Here is a 24,267-nt window from a genome sequence, read left to right as displayed (position 1 = left end):
AATCAGAAACATAGTAGATAGAAGGAAAAATACCTTAACCGAATGAATGTCATGCTTTTTATCTTCCAATTTTAAAAACTCCTCTTCATCTAGTTCAGGATCATACTCTGGTGCAATTTGACTATCACAATCACAAGTGATTGGCAAAGCAAAATCACAAGTGATTGGACAATCACATGTGATTGGAAAAGCAGAATCACAAGTGATTGGACAATCACATGTGAGATAATAATCCTTAGGGATCTAAAACCACAACATAAGCATTATCACTTGCTAAGAACATGTATAAACTTGTAAGCTGGAAAAACAATGGTTTAAAGATACAACAAAGCTAATATAGGATTTTCTTTTTTTAATGTCTATAATAATGAGTTGTAATCCAAAGAAACCAAAGAAAAGGTTGAAATCCAAGGGATCATTTCCAGCCCTTGGATCAAATGAGATCAATGAACAAGATTAACACAACAAATAACAAAGGAAGGGTAGTATAGTCATTTTACATATTTTAAACAAAAATACATTACAGATCTCAAATTACAGATCGAGATCTGAGAACGATGATGGCGATTGAAACCCTAAACCCTACAAATCGTTCACTCTGATTGCTTTAAAACTTCCGGCGAATTGCGTAATCACATCGTTAGATCACGTAATCTTCATACACTCGGTCGATTTGCTTGATATTCGTTCACACCGGCAAAGGCTTGATATTCGTTTCACTCCAGCCAATCAAATTGTCCAATCAATTAATCAATGGAAGCAGAATACGAATCAATGGAGCCAGAAAACGAATCAATTGAACCAGAATACGAGATCAGTGATGAAGAAATCATTAATAACGCTACAGGTATGTAATTTGTTTCGTATTGAATCACATGTGATTGCGTTTTATGATAATACATTACTGTGATTTGAAGTGATTGATGATCAATACATGTGATTGTGTTTATGTTAATACATGTGATTATACATGTGATGAAATCAAAATGATGTAAATTTTTTCGTATTGAATCACATGTGATTGCGTTTTATGATAATACATTATTGTGATTTAAAAGTGATTAACTGTCAATACATGTGATTGCGTTTTATGTTAAAGGCTGAAGCTCAACTCTTATACTTCTTTGAGGCACTCTTATAATCAATAGCTAACCTCACTTATTAGATTTATATTGCCAATTAAAGGAGCCAGAGTATGAATTTGAAGCTGTGAAAGAGGAAGCTGATCACCTTGTTAACATCAGCAAGAAAAGTTCACCCACTGCAAGTGAACTTCATATGTACATGAAAGTGAGCACTTTTAACATCTTCAGTTGGCTCTCATTATTTTTCTTCTTGTATGTATATTTCTTATTTAGATTAGCAGATTTGATGTTTTATATTTTGAAGCTGTTTGTTAAATGTGAAGTAAACCATACATGTTATTAGGATGCCATTGATATGTAGCTTCTATATAACTGCAGGCACTTCATCACGTTCTTCCAATGAACTACATTACTATTTCTATACTTCAAAGCATGTTTGGTGGAGAGGCTAATCAAAATATTGTTCGCAAGCTAATCGATAAAATGACAAAAGAAGAATATATTGAATCCACTAACAACTATAGGCTAGGTAATGCTCATATTGAAATTTTTAGTTCCATAATTAATTCTTCATTTCTGTTTACCATGAACTAGAGCAGATAATTTTGAACGATACACTTATGAAGAGCCCATTTGATCCATTTCCCTTTAGGATTGGGGGAGACCGTTGGGATGACTCGGGTTAACATTTAAATAACATTAAAAATCACATTTGATTTTCTTTTTTTCGATATGAATTAGTGAGAGTAAAATATCAGTGATCATATGTTATTTATTGAAGTTATACTGAGTAAACATTTAAATCACATGTGATTTTCTAAAAAGCATTAGTGGACAATAATGGAGATTCACATATCTCAAACTATATTTTTTTATTTCTTTGCTAAAGTGGACAATAATGGGATTTGAACCACATTTATGCTTCATTCAGATTAAGATCTTTGAAATTGTCATCATTTTATCTAGACCCACATTCATCATTCATCTATATATGATATATTTATCTATCTATGCCTCTATGGTTCTATATTTTTGAGTCTCCATGCAATGTGAGATAATGACTGTATGGGTACGGTAATATAAAAATTTTGCTCGTGTAATAGGTAGGATCAAAATCTGAGGCCAATGGCATAGCAAAAGCTGGAGCAAAGATGAAGACGATATGAGTGATGAAAAAATTAATGAAGATAAAACTGCTGAAGGTATGTTAATTTTTTTCCTTTTCAATCACATGTGATTACATTTGATGTTATTTGTAGGAGTTCTGAAATTATATTTTTGTATTTATCACATGTAGTTGATCCATCTCATGATGCCTTTATTTTTTTTTACATATTTAGGTGTTTAGAAACCTAATTTGTGCTCATCATTTATTAGATGTGACACTGATGTGCTGGTTGAACTCATGATTTGGAAATTGTTTGGCTTGTGTTGGATTAATGTCGATAAGCTTGGAAAATGGTCCCACAAGATGTGAAAGAGAAAGCTTCTGGTGATAAGGTACCGGTTGTTGATGTTACTCAGTTTGGTTACTTTAAAGTTTTGTGAAATGGAATGGTTCCACTTTCACAACCAATGGTTGTTAAGGCAAAACTTATTTCAAAAACTGCAGAGAAGAAGATTAAGGAGGCTGGTTGTGCTGATTCGCTTACTGCTTAGATTTGGTTTGATGGATACTGTTAGATTATGGCCTTAATGGATGTTGAGTTTCACTCTGTTTTGTTGAAATCATACATGATGAGTCGTTATATTCTCAGTTTGGCTTGCATGATATTTCATATTGCTAGTCCATTATGCTAATTTTGAACCAAATTTGATGGTTTCAATGGTTGTTAATCCGATTTTTTTCTTTTATTGTCATGATTGATATATCTTGGGATTTGGCAGCATGCAATTGCAAATTGTTTGATTTGTTGGCGATTATGTTATGTGATTTGGTTGCATGTAGTTGCAAAAGTTGTTAATGAGAGAAACAGTCTTTATTTTTTTATTATTGTTTCACAGAATGTTAATCAACAGTTGTGTATATGATCTATGGCATTGGATAATCCAATCACATGTGATTAGATAAGCCAATCACATGTGATCAGATAATCCAATCACATGTGATTGGTGAGCCGACGGTTGTGTTAATGATTTATGCGATAAGCCAACAGTTTTAGAATCATCTTTGTTATTAAATACTTATAATAATTACATGTTCTTGGCTTATAAATCATATTTGATTGATTGGTAGAATCATATGATTGCCTTTGTTATATAATCACAATAATATTGGCTTTCAAAATCGCATGTGATTAGATTATTTAATCACATGGGTTGGCCTTCACAATCACAAGTGATTGGCTGTCACAATCACCAGTGATTGAATTGCAGAATCACTTGTAGCTGTTTAACAAATTCAATCAACCATAGTCCAGAATGTTAATCAAAAAGTTGTGTATATGATCTATGGGGTTGGATAAGCCAAGCACATGTGATTAGATAAGACTAAAATCCTAAACCCTAAACCCTAAACTCTAAACCGTTCGTGTAAAAAACTCTTCCAAACCCTAAATCTAAACCCTAAACCCTAAACTCTAAGTCCTAAACCCTAAAATCTAAACCCTAAAACCCTAAATCATTTTGCAGAATCATTTAGTCCCTAAACCCAAAACCATGTGATGGATCTTCACAATCACATGTGATGGGTCTTCACAATCACATGTGATTGACTTGCATAATCACAATCACATGTGATTAGCATGCCGAATCACATGTGATTGGAATGTCGAATCACATGTGATTGGCATGCCGAATCACATGTGATTGACTTGCAGAATCACCTGAAGCTGTTAATAATTTCAATCAACCATCAACCATAGTACATAAAAAAATTATTTATATTCACATTTAAACCACTAGCATATCATTTACATGTTACTAACCATAAAAAAAAAATACATATGTTAAACCATTAGCATATCATGTACCAAAATACATATATATTAAATCATAAGAGATTACTTTAAATAAATACAATCTGGAGTTTTTACAATCACATGTGATTGAATTTATACGACAACTTCTGAGCTGTTTTTCGAGGACAGAGACCGCCGTGACTTTTCATCCTTGACAGGTGGCATCTCTTCATTTGTACTTCTGTTACGAGTATAGTTTGTTAACTGAGAACGAGCTGCAGAATAAGACTTCGTATTGTGTTCCCTCAAGTCAGACAAGTTTGGTACAGATTGCGCAAGACGGTTATTATCGTGTGGTAGCCTCGGTTTCCCAGACCTAGCGGCCAATTTGGTGGATGATCTCGGGGTTGCAACAGCTGTAGTATGTGGTGTCAGATTTTTACCTTGATTGTTCCCCGATGCACCAAACCAGACAAATCTCCATCATTTTGCAGGTGACCAAAATCTAGTGGCTGGAATCAAAGAATGAAACATCATGTTTAAGTCATAATTGAGATATTTCATATACAGAACAAACCTATGATATCAAACTGAAAGCATAACGTGAACAAAAAGAAAATGCATACCTAGCTTACGGGTCTTATCAGCAAGAACACTAAGATATCGTGTTACCCTATCAAGTTTTGCATTAGAGTACTCCTGGAGATCAATGGCTTCTTGTCTCAATTCTGCATAATCTTCTCTTGCATGCTGTCAAGTAGTATTATACGTTTGTTGATGTCAAAAGGACATATGACTATACATATTATAAGATACAACCATCTACACAGCATAAAATCCTGTACAACAACTAATGATTTGCTCTCACCAATTAGGCATTTGCTACATTATAAAGCTATTTTTATCATCCATTGAATGCATATATTTATGTTGTTTGTTGACTATGTACAAGCATTTAGTGAAGAATGGATATGACTACAAACATATGAGATGACTCACGTGTATATTACATAACTTCTCTAAATACCATGTAAATTTTACAAAAATGTTGGCGACTTCGGTAATAAAACTAATTTCTTTGAGTAGAAAAAGTGTTCACACTTCAATTGTGTGACTTTTAGTTAAAGTGACACGCTAACTCGTTAACTCTACGGGGACATAACTTGCAATATACTAATTAAATCAAGTATCTATCTATATAAAAGATAATGTATCTACACTCAAGCCATCACTTACTACTTAGTATACAGATGAATCTCTCAAAGAGATCAAACAATTCACGCAATGACTCCACTTCGTTAAAGAATCTGCAAGAATCATTTACTCTATTCAATGTTTTGAAACATATCACTTTATCACAACAATCAAAACCTAACCTAATGTATATATTTTAATATAAAAAAGTAACAAAAAAGCAAGAAACATACATGGTGAATTACGAGCTAGACGTCATACGTCATCATATGTCGGAACATGTGGTTTAATCACAAGTGATTGAAAACCATAAAAATTACAATCTGATCACAAAAATTGTATAAAAATTACAAGTGATTGAATACAAACACACTTGATTGATTATAAACGAACAGAGATCAATAAAACTAGTTAAAATTTGAAATGTCCCGTTCTTATTGATTAAAAACGTTCCATATTAATTGATTTCGTTGCGAGGTTTTGACCTCTATATGAGACGTTTTTCAAAGACTGCATTCATTTTAAAACAAACCATAACCTTTATTTCATCAATAAAGGTTTAAAAAGCTTTACGTAGATTATCAAATAATGATAATCTAAAATATCCTGTTTACACACGACCATTACATAATGGTTTACAATACAAATATGTTACAACAAAATAAGTTTCTTGAATGCAGTTTTTACACAATATCATACAAGCATGGACTCCAAATCTCATCCTTATTTAAGTATGCGATAGCGGAAGCTCTTAATAATCACCTGAGAATAAACATGCTTAAAACATCAACAAAAATGTTGGTGAGTTATAGGTTTAACCTATATATATCAAATCATAATAATAGACCACAAGATTTCATATTTCAATACACATCCCATACATAGAGATAAAAATCATTCATATGGTGAACACCTGGTAACCGACATTAACAAGATGCATATATAAGAATATCCCCATCATTCCGGGACACCCTTCGGATATGATATAAATTTCGAAGTACTAAAGCATCCGGTACTTTGGATGGGGTTTGTTAGGCCCAATAGATCTATCTTTAGGATTCGCGTCAATTAGGGTGTCTGTTCCCTAATTCTTAGATTACCAGACTTAATAAAAATGGGCATATTCGATTTCGATAATTCAACCATAGAATGTAGTTTCACGTACTTGTGTCTATTTTGTAAATCATTTATAAAACCTGCATGTATTCTCATCCCAAAAATATTAGATTTTAAGAGTGGGACTATAACTCACTTTCACAGATTTTTACTTCGTCGAGAAGTAAGACTTGGCCACTGTTGATTCACGAACCTATAATAATATATACATATATATTAAAGTATGTTCAAAATATATTTACAACACTTTTAATATATTTTGATGTTTTAAGTTTATTAAGTCAGCTGTCCTCGTTAGTAACCTACAACTAGTTGTCCACAATTAGATGTACAGAAATAAATCGATAAATATTATCTTGAATCAATCCACGACCCAGTGTATACGTATCTCAGTATTGATCACAACTCAAACTATATATATTTTGGAATCAACCTCAACCCTGTATAGCTAACTCCAACATTCACATATAGAGTGTCTATGGTTGTTCCGAAATATATATAGATGTGTCGACATGATAGGTCGAAACATTGTATACGTGTCTATGGTATCTCAAGATTACATAATATACAATACAAGTTGATTAAGTTATGGTTGGAATAGATTTGTTACCAATTTTCACGTAGCTAAAATGAGAAAAATTATCCAATCTTGTTTTACCCATAACTTCTTCATTTTAAATCCGTTTTGAGTGAATCAAATTGCTATGGTTTCATATTGAATTCTATTTTATGAATCTAAACAGAAAAAGTATAGGTTTATAGTCGAAAAAATAAGTTACAGGTTGTTTTTTTAAAGGTAGTCATTTCAGTCGAAAGAACGACGTCTAGATGACCATTTTAGAAAACATACTTCCACTTTGAGTTTAACCATAATTTTTGGATATAGTTTCATGTTCATAATAAAAATCATTTTCTCAGAATAACAACTTTTAAATCAAAGTTTATCATAGTTTTTAATTAACTAACCCAAAACAGCCCGCGGTGTTACTACGACGGCGTAAATCCGGTTTTACGGTGTTTTTCGTGTTTCCAGGTTTTAAATCATTAAGTTAGCATATCATATAGATATAGAACATGTGTGTAGTTAATTTTAAAAGTCAAGTTAGAAGGATTAACTTTTGTTTGCGAACAAGTTTAGAATTAACTAAACTATGTTCTAGTGATTACGAGTTTAAACCTTCGAATAAGATAGTTTTATATATATGAATCGAATGATGTTATGAACATCATTACTACCTCAAGTTTAGTAGGTAAACCTACTGGAAGTGACAAGAAATGATCTAGCTTCAAAGGATCTTGGATGGCTTGAAAGTTCTTGAAGTAGGATCATGACACAAAAACAAGTTCAAGTAAGATTTTTACTCGAATTAAGATAGTTTATAGTTATAGAAATTGAATCAAAGTTTGAATATGAATATTACCTTGAATAAGAAAGATAACCTACTGTATATAACAAAGGTTTCTTGATCTTAGATGATTACTTGGAATGGATTAGAAAGCTTGGAAGTAAATTAGTAAACTTGAAGGGATTTTTGAAGTGTTCTTGAAGTGTTCTTCCTATGATGATTATAGCTTGATTCTTGAAGTGATTTTTGATGAAGATGATGATTAACTACTGGAAAAATACGTTCATAATAGTGTGTGTGTGTTGAGAGAGAATTAGAAAGAGAATTGGAAGTGAAATGGAGTGAATGATGAGTGGTAATTGGTGAGTGGTGAGTGGGGTTAAAAGGAGTTCTAGTTAGTTGACTAGCTCATGGTAGAAGTTAAAATTGATTAGTCATACATGACATAATCAAGAGTGGAATCCCATGCTAGTTCCTATTGGTATATACCCATAGTAAGTACGTTTTGAAGCTGTGTATAATACGGGTAAGAATACGACTAGAATTCTTGATGAAAGAAAAGAATGGGAAAGTAACTGTAACCATTTTCGTTAAGTATGAGTGTTTTGATATATGTCTTGAAGTCTTCCAAAAGTATTTTAATACATCTAAATACACTACATGTATATACATTTTAACTGAGTCGTTAAGTCATCGTTAGTCGTTACATGTAAGTGTTGTTTTGAAACCTTTAAGTTAACGATCTCAATTAATGTTGTTAACCCATTGTTTATTATATCTAATGAGATGTTAAATTATTATATTATCATGATATTATGATATATTAATATATCTTAATATGATATATATACATTTAAATGTCGTTACAACGATAATCGTTACATATATGTCTCGTTTCGAAATCCTTAAGTTAGTAGTCTTGTTTATATGTATATAACTCATTGTTAATATACTTATGGAGATACTTACTTATCATAATCTCATGTTAACCATATGTATATCCATATATATATCGTCATGTCGTTTTTACAAGTTTTAACGTTCGTGAATCGCCGGTCAATTGTCTATATGAAACATATTTCAATTAATCAAGTCTTAACAAGTTTGATTGCTTAACATGTTGGAAACATTTAATCATGTAAATATCAATCTCAATTAATATATATAAACATGGAAAAGTTCGGGTCACTACAGTACCTACCCGTTAAATAAATTTCGTCCCGAAATTTTAAGCTGTTGAAGGTGTTGACGAATCTTCTGGAAATAGATGCGGGTATTTCTTCTTCATCTGATCTTCACGCTCCCAGGTGAACTCGAGTCCTCTACGAGCATTCCATCGAACCTTAACAATTGGTATCTTGTTTTGCTTAAGTCTTTTAACCTCACGATCCATTATTTCGACGGGTTCTTCGATGAATTGGAGTTTTTCGTTGATTTGGATATCATCTAACGGAATAGTGAGATCTTCTTTAGCAAAACATTTCTTCAAATTCGAGATGTGGAAAGTGTTATGTACAGCCGCGAGTTGTTGAGGTAACTTAAGTCGGTAAGCTACTGGTCCGACACGATCAATAATCTTGAATGGTCCAATATACCTTGGATTTAATTTCCCTCGTTTACCAAATAGAACAACGCCTTTCCAAGGTGCAACTTTAAGCATGACCATCTCTCCAATTTCAAATTCTATATATTTTCTTTTAATGTCAGCGTAGCTCTTTTGTCGACTTTGGGCGGTTTTCAACCGTTGTTGAATTTGGATGATCTTCTCGGTAGTTTCTTGTATAATCTCCGGACCCGTAATCTGTCTATCCCCCACTTCACTCCAACAAATCGGAGACCTGCACTTTCTACCATAAAGTGCTTCAAATGGCGCCATCTCAATGCTTGAATGGTAGCTGTTGTTGTAGGAAAATTCTGCTAACGGTAGATGTCGATCCCAACTGTTTCCGAAATCAATAACACATGCTCGTAGCATGTCTTCAAGCGTTTGTATCGTCCTTTCGCTCTGCCCATCAGTTTGTGGATGATAGGCAGTACTCATGTCTAGACGAGTTCCTAATGCTTGCTGTAATGTCTGCCAGAATCTTGAAATAAATCTGCCATCCCTATCAGAGATAATAGAGATTGGTATTCCATGTCTGGAGACGACTTCCTTCAAATACATTCGTGCTAACTTCTCCATCTTGTCATCTTCTCTTATTGGCAGGAAGTGTGCTGATTTGGTGAGACGATCAACTATTACCCAAATAGTATCAAAACCACTTGCAGTCCTTGGCAATTTAGTGATGAAATCCATGGTAATGTTTTCCCATTTCCATTCTGGGATTTCGGGTTGTTGAAGTAGACCTGATGGTTTCTGATGCTCAGCTTTGACCTTAGAACACGTCAAACATTCTCCTACGTATTTAGCAACATCGGCTTTCATACCCGGCCACCAAAAATATTTCTTGAGATCCTTGTACATCTTCCCCGTTCCAGGATGTATTGAGTATCTGGTTTTATGAGCTTCTCTAAGTACCATTTCTCTCATATCTCCAAATTTTGGTACCCAAATCCTTTCAGCCCTATACCGGGTTCCGTCTTCCCGAATATTAAGATGCTTCTCCGATCCTTTGGGTATTTCATCCTTTAAATTTCCCTCTTTTAAAACTCCTTGTTGCGCCTCCTTTATTTGAGTAGTATGGTTATTATGAATCATTATATTCATAGATTTTACTCGAATGGGTTCTCTGTCCTTCCTGCTCAAGGCATCGGCTACCACATTTGCCTTCCCCGGGTGGTAACGAATCTCAAAGTCGTAATCATTCAATAATTCAATCCACCTACGCTGCCTCATATTCAGTTGTTTCTGATTAAATATGTGTTAAAGACTTTTGTGGTCAGTATATATAATACTTTTGACCCCATATAAGTAGTGCCTCCAAGTCTTTAATGCAAAAACAACCGCGCCTAATTCCAAATCATGCGTCGTATAATTTTGTTCGTGAATCTTCAATTGTCTAGACGCATAAGCAATCACCTTCGTTCGTTGCATTAATACACAACCGAGACCTTGCTTTGATGCGTCACAATAAATCACAAAATCATCATTCCCTTCAGGCAATGACAATATAGGTGCCGTAGTTAGCTTTTTCTTCAATAACTGAAACGCTTTCTCTTGTTCATCATTCCATTCAAATTTCTTCCCTTTATGCGTTAATGCAGTCAAGGGTTTTGCTATTCTGGAAAAGTCTTGGATGAACCTTCTGTAGTAACCAGCTAGTCCTAAAAACTGGCGTATGTGTTTCGGAGTTTTCGGGGTTTCCCACTTTTCAACAGTTTCTATCTTTGCCGGATCCACCTTAATACCTTCTTTGTTCACTATGTGACCGAGGAATTGAACTTCTTCCAACCAAAATGCACACTTTGAAAACTTAGCGTACAATTCTTCCTTCCTCAATACTTCTAACACCTTTCTCAAATGTTCACCGTGTTCTTGGTCATTCTTTGAGTAAATAAGTATGTCATCAATGAAAACAATGACAAACTTGTCAAGGTATGGTCCACACACTCGGTTCATAAGGTCCATGAACACAGCTGGTGCATTAGTTAAACCAAATGGCATGACCATAAACTCGTAATGACCGTAACGTGTTCTGAAAGCAGTCTTTGGAATATCATCTTCTTTCACCCGCATTTGATGATACCCGGAACGTAAGTCAATCTTTGAATAAACAGACGAGCCTTGTAGTTGATCAAATAAGTCGTCGATTCTCGGTAGTGGGTAGCGGTTCTTGATGGTAAGTTTGTTCAACTCTCGGTAGTCAATACACAACCTGAATGTACCATCTTTCTTCTTGACAAACAAAACAGGAGCTCCCCACGGTGATGTGCTTGGTCGAATGAAACCACGCTCTAAAAGTTCTTGTAATTGGCTTTGCAGTTCTTTCATCTCGCTGGGTGCGAGTCTGTAAGGAGCACGAGCTATTGGTGCAGCTCCTGGTACAAGATCTATTTGAAATTCAACGGATCGATGTGGGGGTAATCCCGGTAATTCTTTCGGAAATACATCGGGAAATTCTTTTGCGACGGGAACATCATTGATGCTCTTTTCTTCAGTTTGTACTTTCTCGACGTGTGCTAGAACATCATAGCAACCTTTTCTTATTAGTTTTTGTACCTTCAAATTACTAATAAGATGTAGCTTCGTGTTGCACTTTTCTCCGTACACCATTAAGGGTTTTCCTTTTTCTCGTATAATGCGAATTGCATTTTTGTAACAAACGATCTCTGCTTTCACTTCTTTCAACCAGTCCATACCGATTATCACATCAAAACTCCCTAACTCTACTGGTATCAAGTCAATCTTAAATGTTTCGCTAACCAGTTTAATTTCTCGATTCCGACATATATTATCTGCTGAAATTAATTTACCATTTGCTAATTCGAGTAAAAATTTACTATCTAAAGGCGTCAATGGACAACTTAATTTAGCACAAAAATCTCTACTCATATAGCTTCTATTCGCACCCGAATCAAATAAAACGTAAGCAGATTTATTGTCAATAAGAAACGTACCCGTAACAAGCTCCGGGTCTTCCTGTGCCTCTGCCGCATTAATATTGAAAACTCTTGCGCGGCCTTGTCCATTCGTGTTCTCCTGGTTCGGGCAATTTCTAATAATGTGGCCCGGTTTTCCACATTTATAACAAACTACATTGGCATAACTTGCTCCGACACTACTTGCTCCGCCATTACTCGTTCCGACACCATTTGTTCCTTTCGTTCTATTAACCCCTGGTCCGTAGACCTCACACTTCGCCGCGCTATGACCATTTCTTTTACACTTGTTGCAAAATTTGGTGCAGAACCCCGAGTGATACTTTTCACACCTTTGGCATAGCTGCTTCTGATTGTTGTTGTTGTTGCGGTTATTATTGTTGTTGGGATGATTGTTGTAGTTGCTGTTCTTGTTGTTGTTGTTGTTGTTGGGCCGTTTGTTGTAGTTGCGATTGATGTTGCGATTGTTGGGATAATTGTTGCGATTATTGTTGTAATTGCTGTTGTTGTTGTATTGGTGATTCTTATCACCGTTTTCCTCCCACTTTCTTTTGACTTGCTTCACATTGGCCTCTTCAGCAGTCTGTTCTTTAATTCTTTCTTCAATCTGGTTCACTAGTTTGTGAGCCATTCTACATGCCTGTTGTATGGAGGCGGGCTCGTGTGAACTTATATCTTCTTGGATTCTTTCCGGTAATCCTTTCACAAACGCGTCGATCTTCTCTTCCTCGTCTTCGAATGCTCCCGGACACAATAGGCACAATTCTGTGAATCGTCTTTCGTACGTGGTAATATCAAATCCTTGGGTTCGTAACCCTCTAAGTTCTGTCTTGAGCTTATTGACCTCGGTTCTGGGACGGTACTTCTCGTTCATCAAGTGCTTGAATGCTGACCACGGTAGTGCGTACGCATCGTCTTGTCCCACTTGCTCTAGATAGGTATTCCACCATGTTAACGCAGAACCTGTGAAGGTATGCGTAGCGTACTTTACTTTGTCCTCTTCAGTACACTTACTTATGGCAAACACCGATTCGACCTTCTCGGTCCACCGTTTCAATCCGATCGGTCCTTCGGTTCCATCAAATTCCAAAGGTTTGCAGGCAGTGAATTCTTTGTAGGTGCATCCTACACGATTTCCTGTACTGCTAGATCCAAGGTTATTGTTGGTATGTAGCGCAGCCTGTACTGCGGCTATGTTTGAAGCTAGAAAAGTACAGAATTCCTCTTCATTCATATTCACGGTGTGTCGAGTAGTCGGTGCCATTTCCTTCAAAATAGTCAAATGGAACAAGTTAATCATACAGAATATTAAGAGTAGTTAATAGTATTTCGTAGCATAATATGAACTCATTTATAAAAGCTTTTTCTTCATATTAGCGTTTTATAAGTTTAAATTCGGGTAGTACCTACCCGTTAAGTTCATACTTAGTATCTAATATACAATTCAACTACTACAATTCTATATGAAAAACTGATTATAATAATATTTCGCGTTCAAACTTTTACACAATATTTTACAAACTTACAATACCGCTTATTTTACATATAGCATGAAATATAGCACACAATAAATTTGATACAAGATGGTTGTGAAGATAATTCTAGCTAGTACACAAGTCGTTCAGCAAAGGCAATAAAGACACGTAATTCATACGTCCAGAAACAAGTCATGCATTCTGGTTTTACTAGGATTACTTCCCATCCTTGGTCTTGTGGAACATAATCGTTATGGCCGTTGATAAGACAGCGTGTTGTAACGTCGTCAAAGGGATGAGGGTTACGTAATGTCCAACAGTCCGGTAACAATCTAAAAACCTCATTTCTTACCCTAATTACCGACTCCGTCACTTGTGGGAACGTTTTGTTTAATAGTTGTAGCCCGATGTTCTTGTTCTCACTTTGGTGAGAAGCGAACATTACTAATCCGTAAGCATAACATGCTTCTTTATGTTGCATGTTAGCCACTTTTTCTAAATCACGAAGTCCAATATTCGGATATATTGAGTCAAAATAATTTCTTAACCCATTGCGTAAAATAGCATTTGGGTTCCCCGCAATATGTGCGTCAAAGTAAACACATCGTAACTTATGGATTTCCCAATGTGATATCCCCCATCTTTCGAACGAAAGCCTTTTATAAACCAAGGCATTCTTGGAACGTTCTTCGAATGTCTTACAAACTGATCTCGCCTTAAATAGTTGTGCCGAAGAATTCTGACCGACTCTAGACAAGATTTCATCAATCATGTCTCCGGGTAGGTCTCTTAAAATATTGGGTTGTCTATCCATTTTGTGTTTTTATACTGTAAAATAGACAAGAGTTAGATTCATAAAAAAAAATACTTATTAATACAAGCAATTTTTACATATATCATAAAGCATAAGCACACTATATTACATATATTACACCACACGAATACAACTATCTTATTCCGACTCGCTTGTTTCTTCTTCTTCGGTTTTGGTTCATTTTGCCAAGTTTCTAGGGATATATGATGTTCCCCTAATACGAGCCATCGTTTTCCACATTGGTTTAGAAAAACCTGGTGGTTTAGAGGTTCCCGGGTCATTGTTACAACTTAAGGACTTCGGGGGTTGACGATACATATAAAGTTCATCGGGGTTGGAATTAGATTTCTCTATTTTTATGCCCTTTCCCTTATTATTTTCTTTTGCCTTTTTAAATTCAGTTGGGGTAATTTCTATAACATCATCAGAATTCTCGTCAGAATCCGATTCATCGGAGAATTGGTAATCCTCCCAATATTTTGCTTCCTTAGCGGAAACACCATTGACCATAATTAACCTTGGTCGGTTGGTTGAGGATTTTCTTTTACTTAACCGTTTTATTATTTCCCCCACCGGTTCTATTTCTTCATCCGGTTCCGATTCTTCTTCCGGTTCCGATTCTTCTTCTGGTTCCGACTCTTCTTCCGGTTCCTCTTCGGGAACTTGTGAATCAGTCCACGAATCATTCCAATTTACATTTGACTCTTCATTATTATTAGGTGAGTCAATGGGACTTGTTCTAGAGGTAGACATCTATCACATAATATCAAACGCGTTAAGAGATTAATATATCACATAATATTCACATGTTAAAAATATATAGTTTCCAACAAAATTTGTTAAGCAATCATTTTTCAAGTAAACACGGTCGAAGTCCAGACTCACTAATGCATCATAACAAACTCGATAAGACACACTAATGCAAAATTCTGGTTCTCTAAGACCAACGCTCGGATACCAACTGAAATGTCCCGTTCTTATTGATTAAAAACGTTCCATATTAATTGATTTCGTTGCGAGGTTTTGACCTCTATATGAGACGTTTTTCAAAGACTGCATTCATTTTAAAACAAACCATAACCTTTATTTCATCAATAAAGGTTTAAAAAGCTTTACGTAGATTATCAAATAATGATAATCTAAAATATCCTGTTTACACACGACCATTACATAATGGTTTACAATACAAATATGTTACAACAAAATAAGTTTCTTGAATGCAGTTTTTACACAATATCATACAAGCATGGACTCCAAATCTCGTCCTTATTTAAGTATGCGATAGCGGAAGCTCTTAATAATCACCTGAGAATAAACATGCTTAAAACGTCAACAAAAATGTTGGTGAGTTATAGGTTTAACCTATATATATCAAATCATAATAATAGACCACAAGATTTCATATTTCAATACACATCCCATACATAGAGATAAAAATTATTCATATGGTGAACACCTGGTAACCGACATTAACAAGATGCATATATAAGAATATCCCCATCATTCCGGGACACCCTTCGGATATGATATAAATTTCGAAGTACTAAAGCATCCGGTACTTTGGATGGGGTTTGTTAGGCCCAATAGATCTATCTTTAGGATTCGCGTCAATTAGGGTGTCTGTTCCCTAATTCTTAGATTACCAGACTTAATAAAAAGGGGCATATTCGATTTCGATAATTCAACCATAGAATGTAGTTTCACGTACTTGTGTCTATTTTGTAAATCATTTATAAAACCTGCATGTATTCTCATCCCAAAAATATTAGATTTTAAAAGTGGGACTATAACTCACTTTCACAGATTTTTACTTCGTCGAGAAGTAAGACTTGGCCACTGTTGATTCACGAACCTATAACAATATATACATATATATTAAAGTATGTTCAAAATATATTTACAACACTTTTAATATATTTTGATGTTTTAAGTTTATTAAGTCAGCTGTCCTCGTTAGTAACCTACAACTAGTTGTCCACAGTTAGATGTACAGAAATAAATCGATAAATATTATCTTGAATCAATCCACGACCCAGTGTATACGTATCTCAGTATTGATCACAACTCAAACTATATATATTTTGAAATCAACCTCAACCCTGTATAGCTAACTCCAACATTCACATATAGAGTGTCTATGGTTGTTCCGAAATATATATAGATGTGTCGACATGATAGGTCGAAACATTGTATACGTGTCTATGGTATCTCAAGATTACATAATATACAATACAAGTTGATTAAGTTATGGTTGGAATAGATTTGTTACCAATTTTCACGTAGCTAAAATGAGAAAAATTATCCAATCTTGTTTTACCCATAACTTCTTCATTTTAAATCCGTTTTGAGTGAATCAAATTGCTATGATTTCATATTGAATTCTATTTTATGAATCTAAACATAAAAAGTATAGGTTTATAGTCGAAAAAATAAGTTACAAGTCATTTTTGTAAAGGTAGTCATTTCAGTCGAAAGAACGACGTCTAGATGACCATTTTAGAAAACATACTTCCACTTTGAGTTTAACCATAATTTTTGGATATAGTTTCATGTTCATAATAAAAATCATTTTCTCAGAATAACAACTTTTAAATCAAAGTTTATCATAGTTTTTAATTAACTAACCCAAAACAGCCCGCGGTGTTACTACGACGGCGTAAATCCGGTTTTACGGTGTTTTTCGTGTTTCCAGGTTTTAAATCATTAAGTTAGCATATCATATAGATATAGAACATGTGTGTAGTTAATTTTAAAAGTCAAGTTAGAAGGATTAACTTTTGTTTGCGAACAAGTTTAGAATTAACTAAACTATGTTCTAGTGATTACGAGTTTAAACCTTCGAATAAGATAGTTTTATATATATGAATCGAATGATGTTATGAACATCATTACTACCTCAAGTTTAGTAGGTAAACCTACTGGAAGTGACAAGAAATGATCTAGCTTCAAAGGATCTTGGATGGCTTGAAAGTTCTTGAAGTAGGATCATGACACAAAAACAAGTTCAAGTAAGATTTTTACTCGAATTAAGATAGTTTATAGTTATAGAAATTGAATCAAAGTTTTGAATATGAATATTACCTTGAATAAGAAAGATAACCTACTGTATATAACAAAGGTTTCTTGATCTTAGATGATTACTTGGAATGGATTAGAAAGCTTGGAAGTAAATTAGTAAACTTGAAGGGATTTTTGAAGTGTTCTTGAAGTGTTCTTCCTATGATGATTATAGCTTGATTCTTGAAGTGATTTTTGATGAAGATGATGATTAACTACTGGAAAAATACGTTCATAATAGTGTGTGTGTGTTGAGAGAGAATTAGAAAGAGAATTGGAAGTGAAATGGAGTGAATGATGAGTGGTAATTGGTGAGTGGTGAGTGGGGTTAAAAGGAGTTCTAGTTAGTTGACTAGCTCATGGTAGAAGTTAAAATTGATTAGTCATACATGACATAATCAAGAGTGGAATCCCATGCTAGTTCTTATTGGTATATACCCATAGTAAGTACGTTTTGAAGCTGTGTATAATACGGGTAAGAATACGACTAGAATTCTTGATGAAAGAAAAGAATGGGAAAGTAACTGTAACCATTTTCGTTAAGTATGAGTGTTTTGATATATGTCTTGAAGTCTTCCAAAAGTATTTTAATACATCTAAATACACTACATGTATATACATTTTAACTGAGTCGTTAAGTCATCGTTAGTCGTTACATGTAAGTGTTGTTTTGAAACCTTTAAGTTAACGATCTCAATTAATGTTGTTAACCCATTGTTTATTATATCTAATGAGATGTTAAATTATTATATTATCATGATATTATGATATATTAATATATCTTAATATGATATATATACATTTAAATGTCGTTACAACGATAATCGTTACATATATGTCTCGTTTCGAAATCCTTAAGTTAGTAGTCTTGTTTATATGTATATAACTCATTGTTAATATACTTATGGAGATACTTACTTATCATAATCTCATGTTAACCATATGTATATCCATATATATATCGTCATGTCGTTTTTACAAGTTTTAACGTTCGTGAATCGCCGGTCAACTTGGGTGGTCAATTGTCTATATGAAACATATTTCAATTAATCAAGTCTTAACAAGTTTGATTGCTTAACATGTTGGAAACATTTAATCATGTAAATATCAATCTCAATTAATATATATAAACATGGAAAAGTTCGGGTCACTACAAAATTACCAGTAAATTTGGCCGGAGCTTGATTTATGGCCGGAGCTTGACTTATGGCCGATGATGCTTTTTTGGTCAGAGAATTGTTAGATTTTGCTATTGTTGATAGATGATGATCGATTATTGTTGATCGTTGATGTTGATTGTTGATAATCGCAGGTTTAATTGGTGTTGATCGAAGGAAAATAGCTAGCGATTGAAACCCTAGAACGCACTGTGTGTTTGTGTGTGAAGAATGGATGGAACGAATGAACTACCAGAGTGTGGGTATACGTTGTATATTTTGTTAGTGGAAGGACGAAAATACCCCTCCGCCCAAAATCATTATATGTTGTAAGTTTTAATCTGAGCCATTGATCAAAGTGAATCCAAGGGATGAGAGTTGTCCCTTCAATCTCAACTTAATAATAGGTTTCAAATGAATATTCTTCGACATTGAAAATATATGCCATTTTTTCATTAATAAGAAAAAGAAAAGAAAAAACAAATACAAAAGATATATTAAGGGAGTATATTATTTATTTATCAATTTTTTTTTTCATCTTTTTGGCCGGAGGTCCGTTAGAAGCAATCTCTTTATCCGTCGAACATAGAGAGGGAAGACTTTTTATACTCTTGTGAGTGTTTTACTCGGTGTGGTAAAATGACTTTTCTTTGTTCTAGGGTAGAGGAAGGATTGTCTACGTCTCATTTCCCCATACCCTGCATGTGTGGTGCATGTGTGAGATTGAGTATTGTTGTTGTATATTAAACGGGTAGATGGATCAACCGGTTAATGACAATCCAACCCGAACGTAGTCATTCATAGTAGGAAAAGTCGGCGGCGCTTCTAAACCCACATCCGTATTAAAACTGGTTTTGATTTTGTTCTCTCTTAATATTGAATATTGATTGATTGATTGAAAATATTGAATTGCTGCTATTTGTACGAGAAACCAAAATTAAAAAAATGGCGAATGAAATTGAAGAATTAATTGGTTTCCTCTCCGCTCCTTCTCCACAAGTAAGTTCAATCTGATGTTGTTTTCTTTATTGTGAATTCCATTATAGTCTTGCTTTTAAAACCCTAATTTACAAAGCTTAGTAATCTGTTATGATCCTAAGGGCGTGTTTGTGATTGTTTGTGCAATGATTACCTGTTTATTGCTACAGTTTTTAGGATGTTTAGTTTAGCTCATCTTATTACTTGTTTACATCAACTTGAGCTAATAAGATAGCTTATTTTTAATTTATAGCTTGAGCTTATCAAGCTTAATCTATTAAGCATTTAAGCTTCATAAAGTGTTTGGCTAGGCTTATTTTCATAGGCGTATGAGGAGTTTTATGAAGGAATAACCAAGCACTTAAAATAGCAAGTTGCTACTTTTAAGCACCATTGATTTAAAAGCTACATATGTTAAATGAATTTGTGGCAGTCGTGTGCAACATTATTCGTTTATAAATATTTTTTATATATATTATAACGTAATCTAAAAATTTTGCAGGTGAAGAAGGCAGCTGTTGATATTGTTCGTGGATTAACTGGGTCAGACGATGGGATACAGTCACTTGCTAGTTACTCTAAAACCGTGCTGCCTTCATTATTTCGACTATTAGGCGAAAAGAAGGTGCTATGCTGTTTTGTGTCTTGGTGATGAAGAATCTTATATTTCTCTATATAAATTTTTGTAATGATGATAATGTGAATTTTAATGGTTACTCATTTTACAATAGCCCGTGTGACAAGCCGTATATTGTACCAGCCACAAGATGTATAAAACCTAAAAGAAACTCCACTTTGATATGTTCAATTTAGCTGTCGTTCACCTAGCACTAGAGTTTGATAAAATTACAAGGAAACATCAAATTTTTACCGCAGGGTTAAGTGTCTGAAAATGGATCTAACTTTACTATAATCCTGTTTGTATGTATATAATCATTAAAGTTTTTGAGTATAATTTGATATACATTTATAGATGCTCGACCCCCTTTTCAAAACGTGGTTTAGCTTTGATAATCATGTTTCAGGAGGTTTCCGAACCAGCAACCGAAGCTCTTGTGAATCTGTCGTTAAATTCAGATTTGGCAGCAGAATTGATTGAATTGGGTATAATTAAAGTGACAATGGATTTATTATACAAACAAGATTGTGACATCAAAGGATTATTGGTCATGCTTCTTGTTAATCTTACGCAACTGGATGCTGGTGTTGAATCTTTGCTTCAGGTTCTTTTGTTTCTACTCATTTAGACTTGTTATCGTAGATGAAGTATTTATTTATTAATTATTTATTCTGCGCATGTTTATTAGGTGGGAGACGATAAGGTGCATGGGTTATATGTCATGAAACTTGTGAGATCATTTTGCACTTCATCTAATGACAATAAAGGTCCACCTTTTTCACCTTATGTTTTATTTTATTTCATCTTTTTAGGTTGTTGCACAAGACAACATTCACATTATTATTTATTTATTTATTTATTTATTGCATTTGAATAGATGATCCATATGGACATGTTGGTTCCATACTTGTAAACGTTTCAAAAAACAAAGAAGGGCGAACACTTCTTTTAGATCCTAAACGTGGCCTCTTAAAGCAAATCGTCAGGCAGTTTGATTCCACAAGCCTGTTGCGCAAGAAAGGGGTAAGTTCAAACATATTATCAAATGATTATATTTCTACTTTATTATATTACTTCTAAATTATCTAAATTGTGCATGTAACAAATATTTTGTAATTTGAATCTTTTTCTAAGTAGGTATCGGGCACTATTCGTAACTGCTGTTTTGAAGCGACCAATCAGCTACAGAATTTACTTTTGATATCAGAGTTTCTTTGGCCAGCTCTACTTTTACCCGTTGCTGGAAACAAGGTGACTTTTCATACGTTCAATCTCCTACTTTCGTGCGTATATCTGTTACATGTTCAAATTAAGGTTTTCAAAGAAACCATATGAATGTTTTTGTGCTATATATCTGATAACTAATTCAATTTTACGCGTGGTATAGGTGTATAATGAACAAGATACTTCAAAAATGCCTCTTGAACTAGGGAGTGCACTATCAATTGAGCGTGAACCAGTCGATGATCCTGAAATTCGTATTCAAGCATTGGAGGCTATTTACTTGATCATCTTACAGGTCATATTAAACACAAATTTATTTTGTTAGTCTTCTAGTACTTTTGTAATTAGTGGTTACATAATTTGTGGGCCATGTACGGGTCTAAATGAGTAACATCTTGGTATGGGCTGGTTTTGATATATTTTTTACACTTTTTTGCGAATGATATTTCAGGGGGCGGGTCGAAGGGCATTTTGGTCAGTGAACGGACCACGTATACTTCAAATCGGGTATGAAGAGGAAGAAAATTCAAAAGTAATGGGTGCATATGAGCAAATTGGCTCCCTGGTATTCATCTTACTTCCTCTCTTATTAACGTTTGTTAACCGCTTATAAGTATGAAAAGTTATATTTATTTGACATTTGTGGACGAAAGGCAATGGCATTTTTTGCTTCAAATAACAAGACAATGGACTTAACAATTTGTCCTCACATCACGGACTTTGAATGTTAAGTTGTTATTTGACAAAATAAAAGTTATTACAGTTGCTTGCTGTAACAAATACCTGCATTGACTGTTTCATGTATGCCTCTCCTAAAACTCAATATATCATATATGCCTAAACCTGCATGAAAATCAATGTAATTAATGCTTTTATAAAACTTGTACGTACCTAGGACATATATGATATGTTGAGTTTTAAAAGGTACTTGCATTAAATTTTGCCATGACAAATGAATAGTTGATCATTTGTAAATTTCTGTATATCTTGACATGATTATTTTTTTCTTAAAGAAATGAACATTTATTCATGTCAACATATTAGGATTGAATACAAATGTCCAATTGCTTGTAATAGACGTTAATTAATTTACTGGATTTTGGATTTGCAGTTGGTTGAAGGCAATGACCCTGAGGAAGGATCCGCACAGACATTTTCTTAGTATGCATCCAAATCCAATATTGTTGTTGATTAAAATGGCTTAATCTTAAAGCTTGATGATTTGCAGCACCGTTACATGGTATACTTGCCTCAGCCCAACGCAAAACTGCAGAATTTAATTAGCACCACTTATACCCTTTTCACTAATATATCTTTAGTTTTGAAGTATAATGTCGTATGATTTTATCATGTTATTTTCCTGTATACTCGATTACTATTTACTATTTTACTTTGTTTGGGAGTATTAATTTTGAATTGTGACATACCTATCACCAAGGTTGAAAAAGACGTGAGACGAGGCCGAAACGTTAGCGACCTCAAAACGTCGCAACGGAAAAAACGGGGTTGCAACGGGGTCGAAACGGACGTTGACTAACGTTGACTTATATATATATATATATATATATATATATATATATATATATATATATATATATATATATATATATATATAGGTGCAGGATCAATGGGGAAGTAACCAATTGGGGGGAAGCAAAAATTTTTTTTTTGTTTTCGATTTTTTTGAAATTTTTTTTCCCGACATCAAGATCACACGAAAATATGAACATTTAGAAGAGACACCTCGTGATGAATGTTATTATTTAGGCGGAAAAACGATCGACAAAAATAACATTCAAGATAATATTGTTCGTGATGAATATGAACGTTTTTTTTCATGTTTTGTGAAGTAAAATTTAGCCCGATTTAGGGTTTACTCTAAACTGTTCGTGTTAAAAACTCAATCTAAATCCTAAATCTAAACCTTAAATCTAAACCCTAAACTCTAAATTTCTAAACCCTAATATCTAAACCCTATAAACCCTAATATCTAAACCCTAATATCTAAACCCCAATAGCTAAAACCTCAAAATACGCTCGAAAAATACGATAATTGTTATATATTACTTCTTAGAGCGTTTTCCCGCCAAAATAAAAACATTTATCAAAAAGTGTCTCTACTAAATGTTCATATTTTCATCTCATCTATAATGTTCGTGAACAAAGTATTTTCAAAAAAACGAAAAAAAAAAAGTTTTTGCTTCCCTCCGCTTCCCCCCGAATGGTTACTTCCCTCTTGATCCTACCACTATATATATATATATATATATATATATATATATATATATAAACTTGACCTTTTTTCAGTCTTTGACCGTTTTTTTCCGTCTTTGACCGTTTTTAGCGGCGTTGACCGTCTTTTTTGCCGTTTCAAGACCCGTTGCAATGATACTAAGTCAAATCTGTTACGACGTCCGTTTCGGCCGTTTTTTACAACACTGCCTATCACTTGCCTATCACTGATTATGGACAACTTCAGTTCGGAGATAGTTGGAAATAGGTATATCTATTTTACCATTAACCCAATAGTATATATACGTATATCATAGTAAGCACCTCTAGTTATCTGTAATTCGATCGTCTTGAAGAATGACCCTAGATCTACTAATCACTATTAACTTTTAGGTTTAATTCCAATAGAAGAGAGGCCTTCCTATACGAGTAGTGAAGAACTAAACGAGAACTTTTGTTGGTAAATTTAGGTTCCAACAGGCTAACACTTACAAGTTACAAAACACTACGGGTATGCGCCTCTCATTATCG

At 34.1% G+C, this 24,267-nt stretch overlaps 2 protein-coding genes and 1 long non-coding RNA gene across 3 annotated transcripts; all 3 read left to right on the top strand.

The window, feature by feature from the left end:
• The first annotated feature begins 454 nt into the window (after window positions 1–454).
• LOC139842306 (meiosis-specific protein ASY1-like) lies at window positions 455–1,679 on the top strand. Its single transcript, XM_071832459.1, has 3 exons — window positions 455–847; window positions 1,186–1,290; window positions 1,464–1,679. The coding sequence occupies exons 1-3, from the start codon at window positions 821–823 to the stop codon at window positions 1,677–1,679; spliced, it is 348 nt and encodes a 115-aa protein (XP_071688560.1). The 5' UTR covers window positions 455–820.
• A 505-nt stretch (window positions 1,680–2,184) lies between these two features.
• LOC139845238 (uncharacterized) lies at window positions 2,185–2,995 on the top strand. Its single transcript, XR_011758251.1, has 3 exons — window positions 2,185–2,287; window positions 2,463–2,585; window positions 2,698–2,995. It is a non-coding gene; the product is annotated as an uncharacterized lncRNA (long non-coding RNA).
• A 16,480-nt stretch (window positions 2,996–19,475) lies between these two features.
• Window positions 19,476–22,918, top strand: LOC139844532 (uncharacterized). The gene is made up of 9 exons (XM_071834751.1): window positions 19,476–19,682; window positions 20,164–20,286; window positions 20,687–20,884; window positions 20,969–21,047; window positions 21,158–21,303; window positions 21,418–21,531; window positions 21,668–21,799; window positions 21,956–22,069; window positions 22,616–22,918. The coding sequence occupies exons 1-9, from the start codon at window positions 19,629–19,631 to the stop codon at window positions 22,664–22,666; spliced, it is 1,011 nt and encodes a 336-aa protein (XP_071690852.1). The 5' UTR covers window positions 19,476–19,628; the 3' UTR covers window positions 22,667–22,918.
• Window positions 22,919–24,267: the final 1,349 nt, after the last annotated feature.

Source organism: Rutidosis leptorrhynchoides, chromosome 4 (assembly GCF_046630445.1).
Source record: "Rutidosis leptorrhynchoides isolate AG116_Rl617_1_P2 chromosome 4, CSIRO_AGI_Rlap_v1, whole genome shotgun sequence".
Lineage (NCBI taxonomy): Eukaryota > Viridiplantae > Streptophyta > Magnoliopsida > Asterales > Asteraceae > Rutidosis > Rutidosis leptorrhynchoides.
The sequence above is the reverse complement of the archived record's forward strand: the minus strand, read 5'-3'. Positions and strand labels throughout refer to the sequence as shown.

Coding starts and splice junctions, on each gene's coding strand:
- LOC139844532 (XM_071834751.1), top strand. CDS start 19,629: ATGGCGAATGAAATTGAAGAATTAATTGGTTTCCTCTCCGCTCCTTCT. Junction 19,683..20,163: donor TCTCCGCTCCTTCTCCACAA/GTAAGTTCAATC, acceptor AAAATTTTGCAG/GTGAAGAAGGCAGCTGTTGA. Junction 22,070..22,615: donor ATGAGCAAATTGGCTCCCTG/GTATTCATCTTA, acceptor TTGGATTTGCAG/TTGGTTGAAGGCAATGACCC.
- LOC139842306 (XM_071832459.1), top strand. CDS start 821: ATGAAGAAATCATTAATAACGCTACAG. Junction 848..1,185: donor AATCATTAATAACGCTACAG/GTATGTAATTTG, acceptor TGCCAATTAAAG/GAGCCAGAGTATGAATTTGA. Junction 1,291..1,463: donor AACTTCATATGTACATGAAA/GTGAGCACTTTT, acceptor ATATAACTGCAG/GCACTTCATCACGTTCTTCC.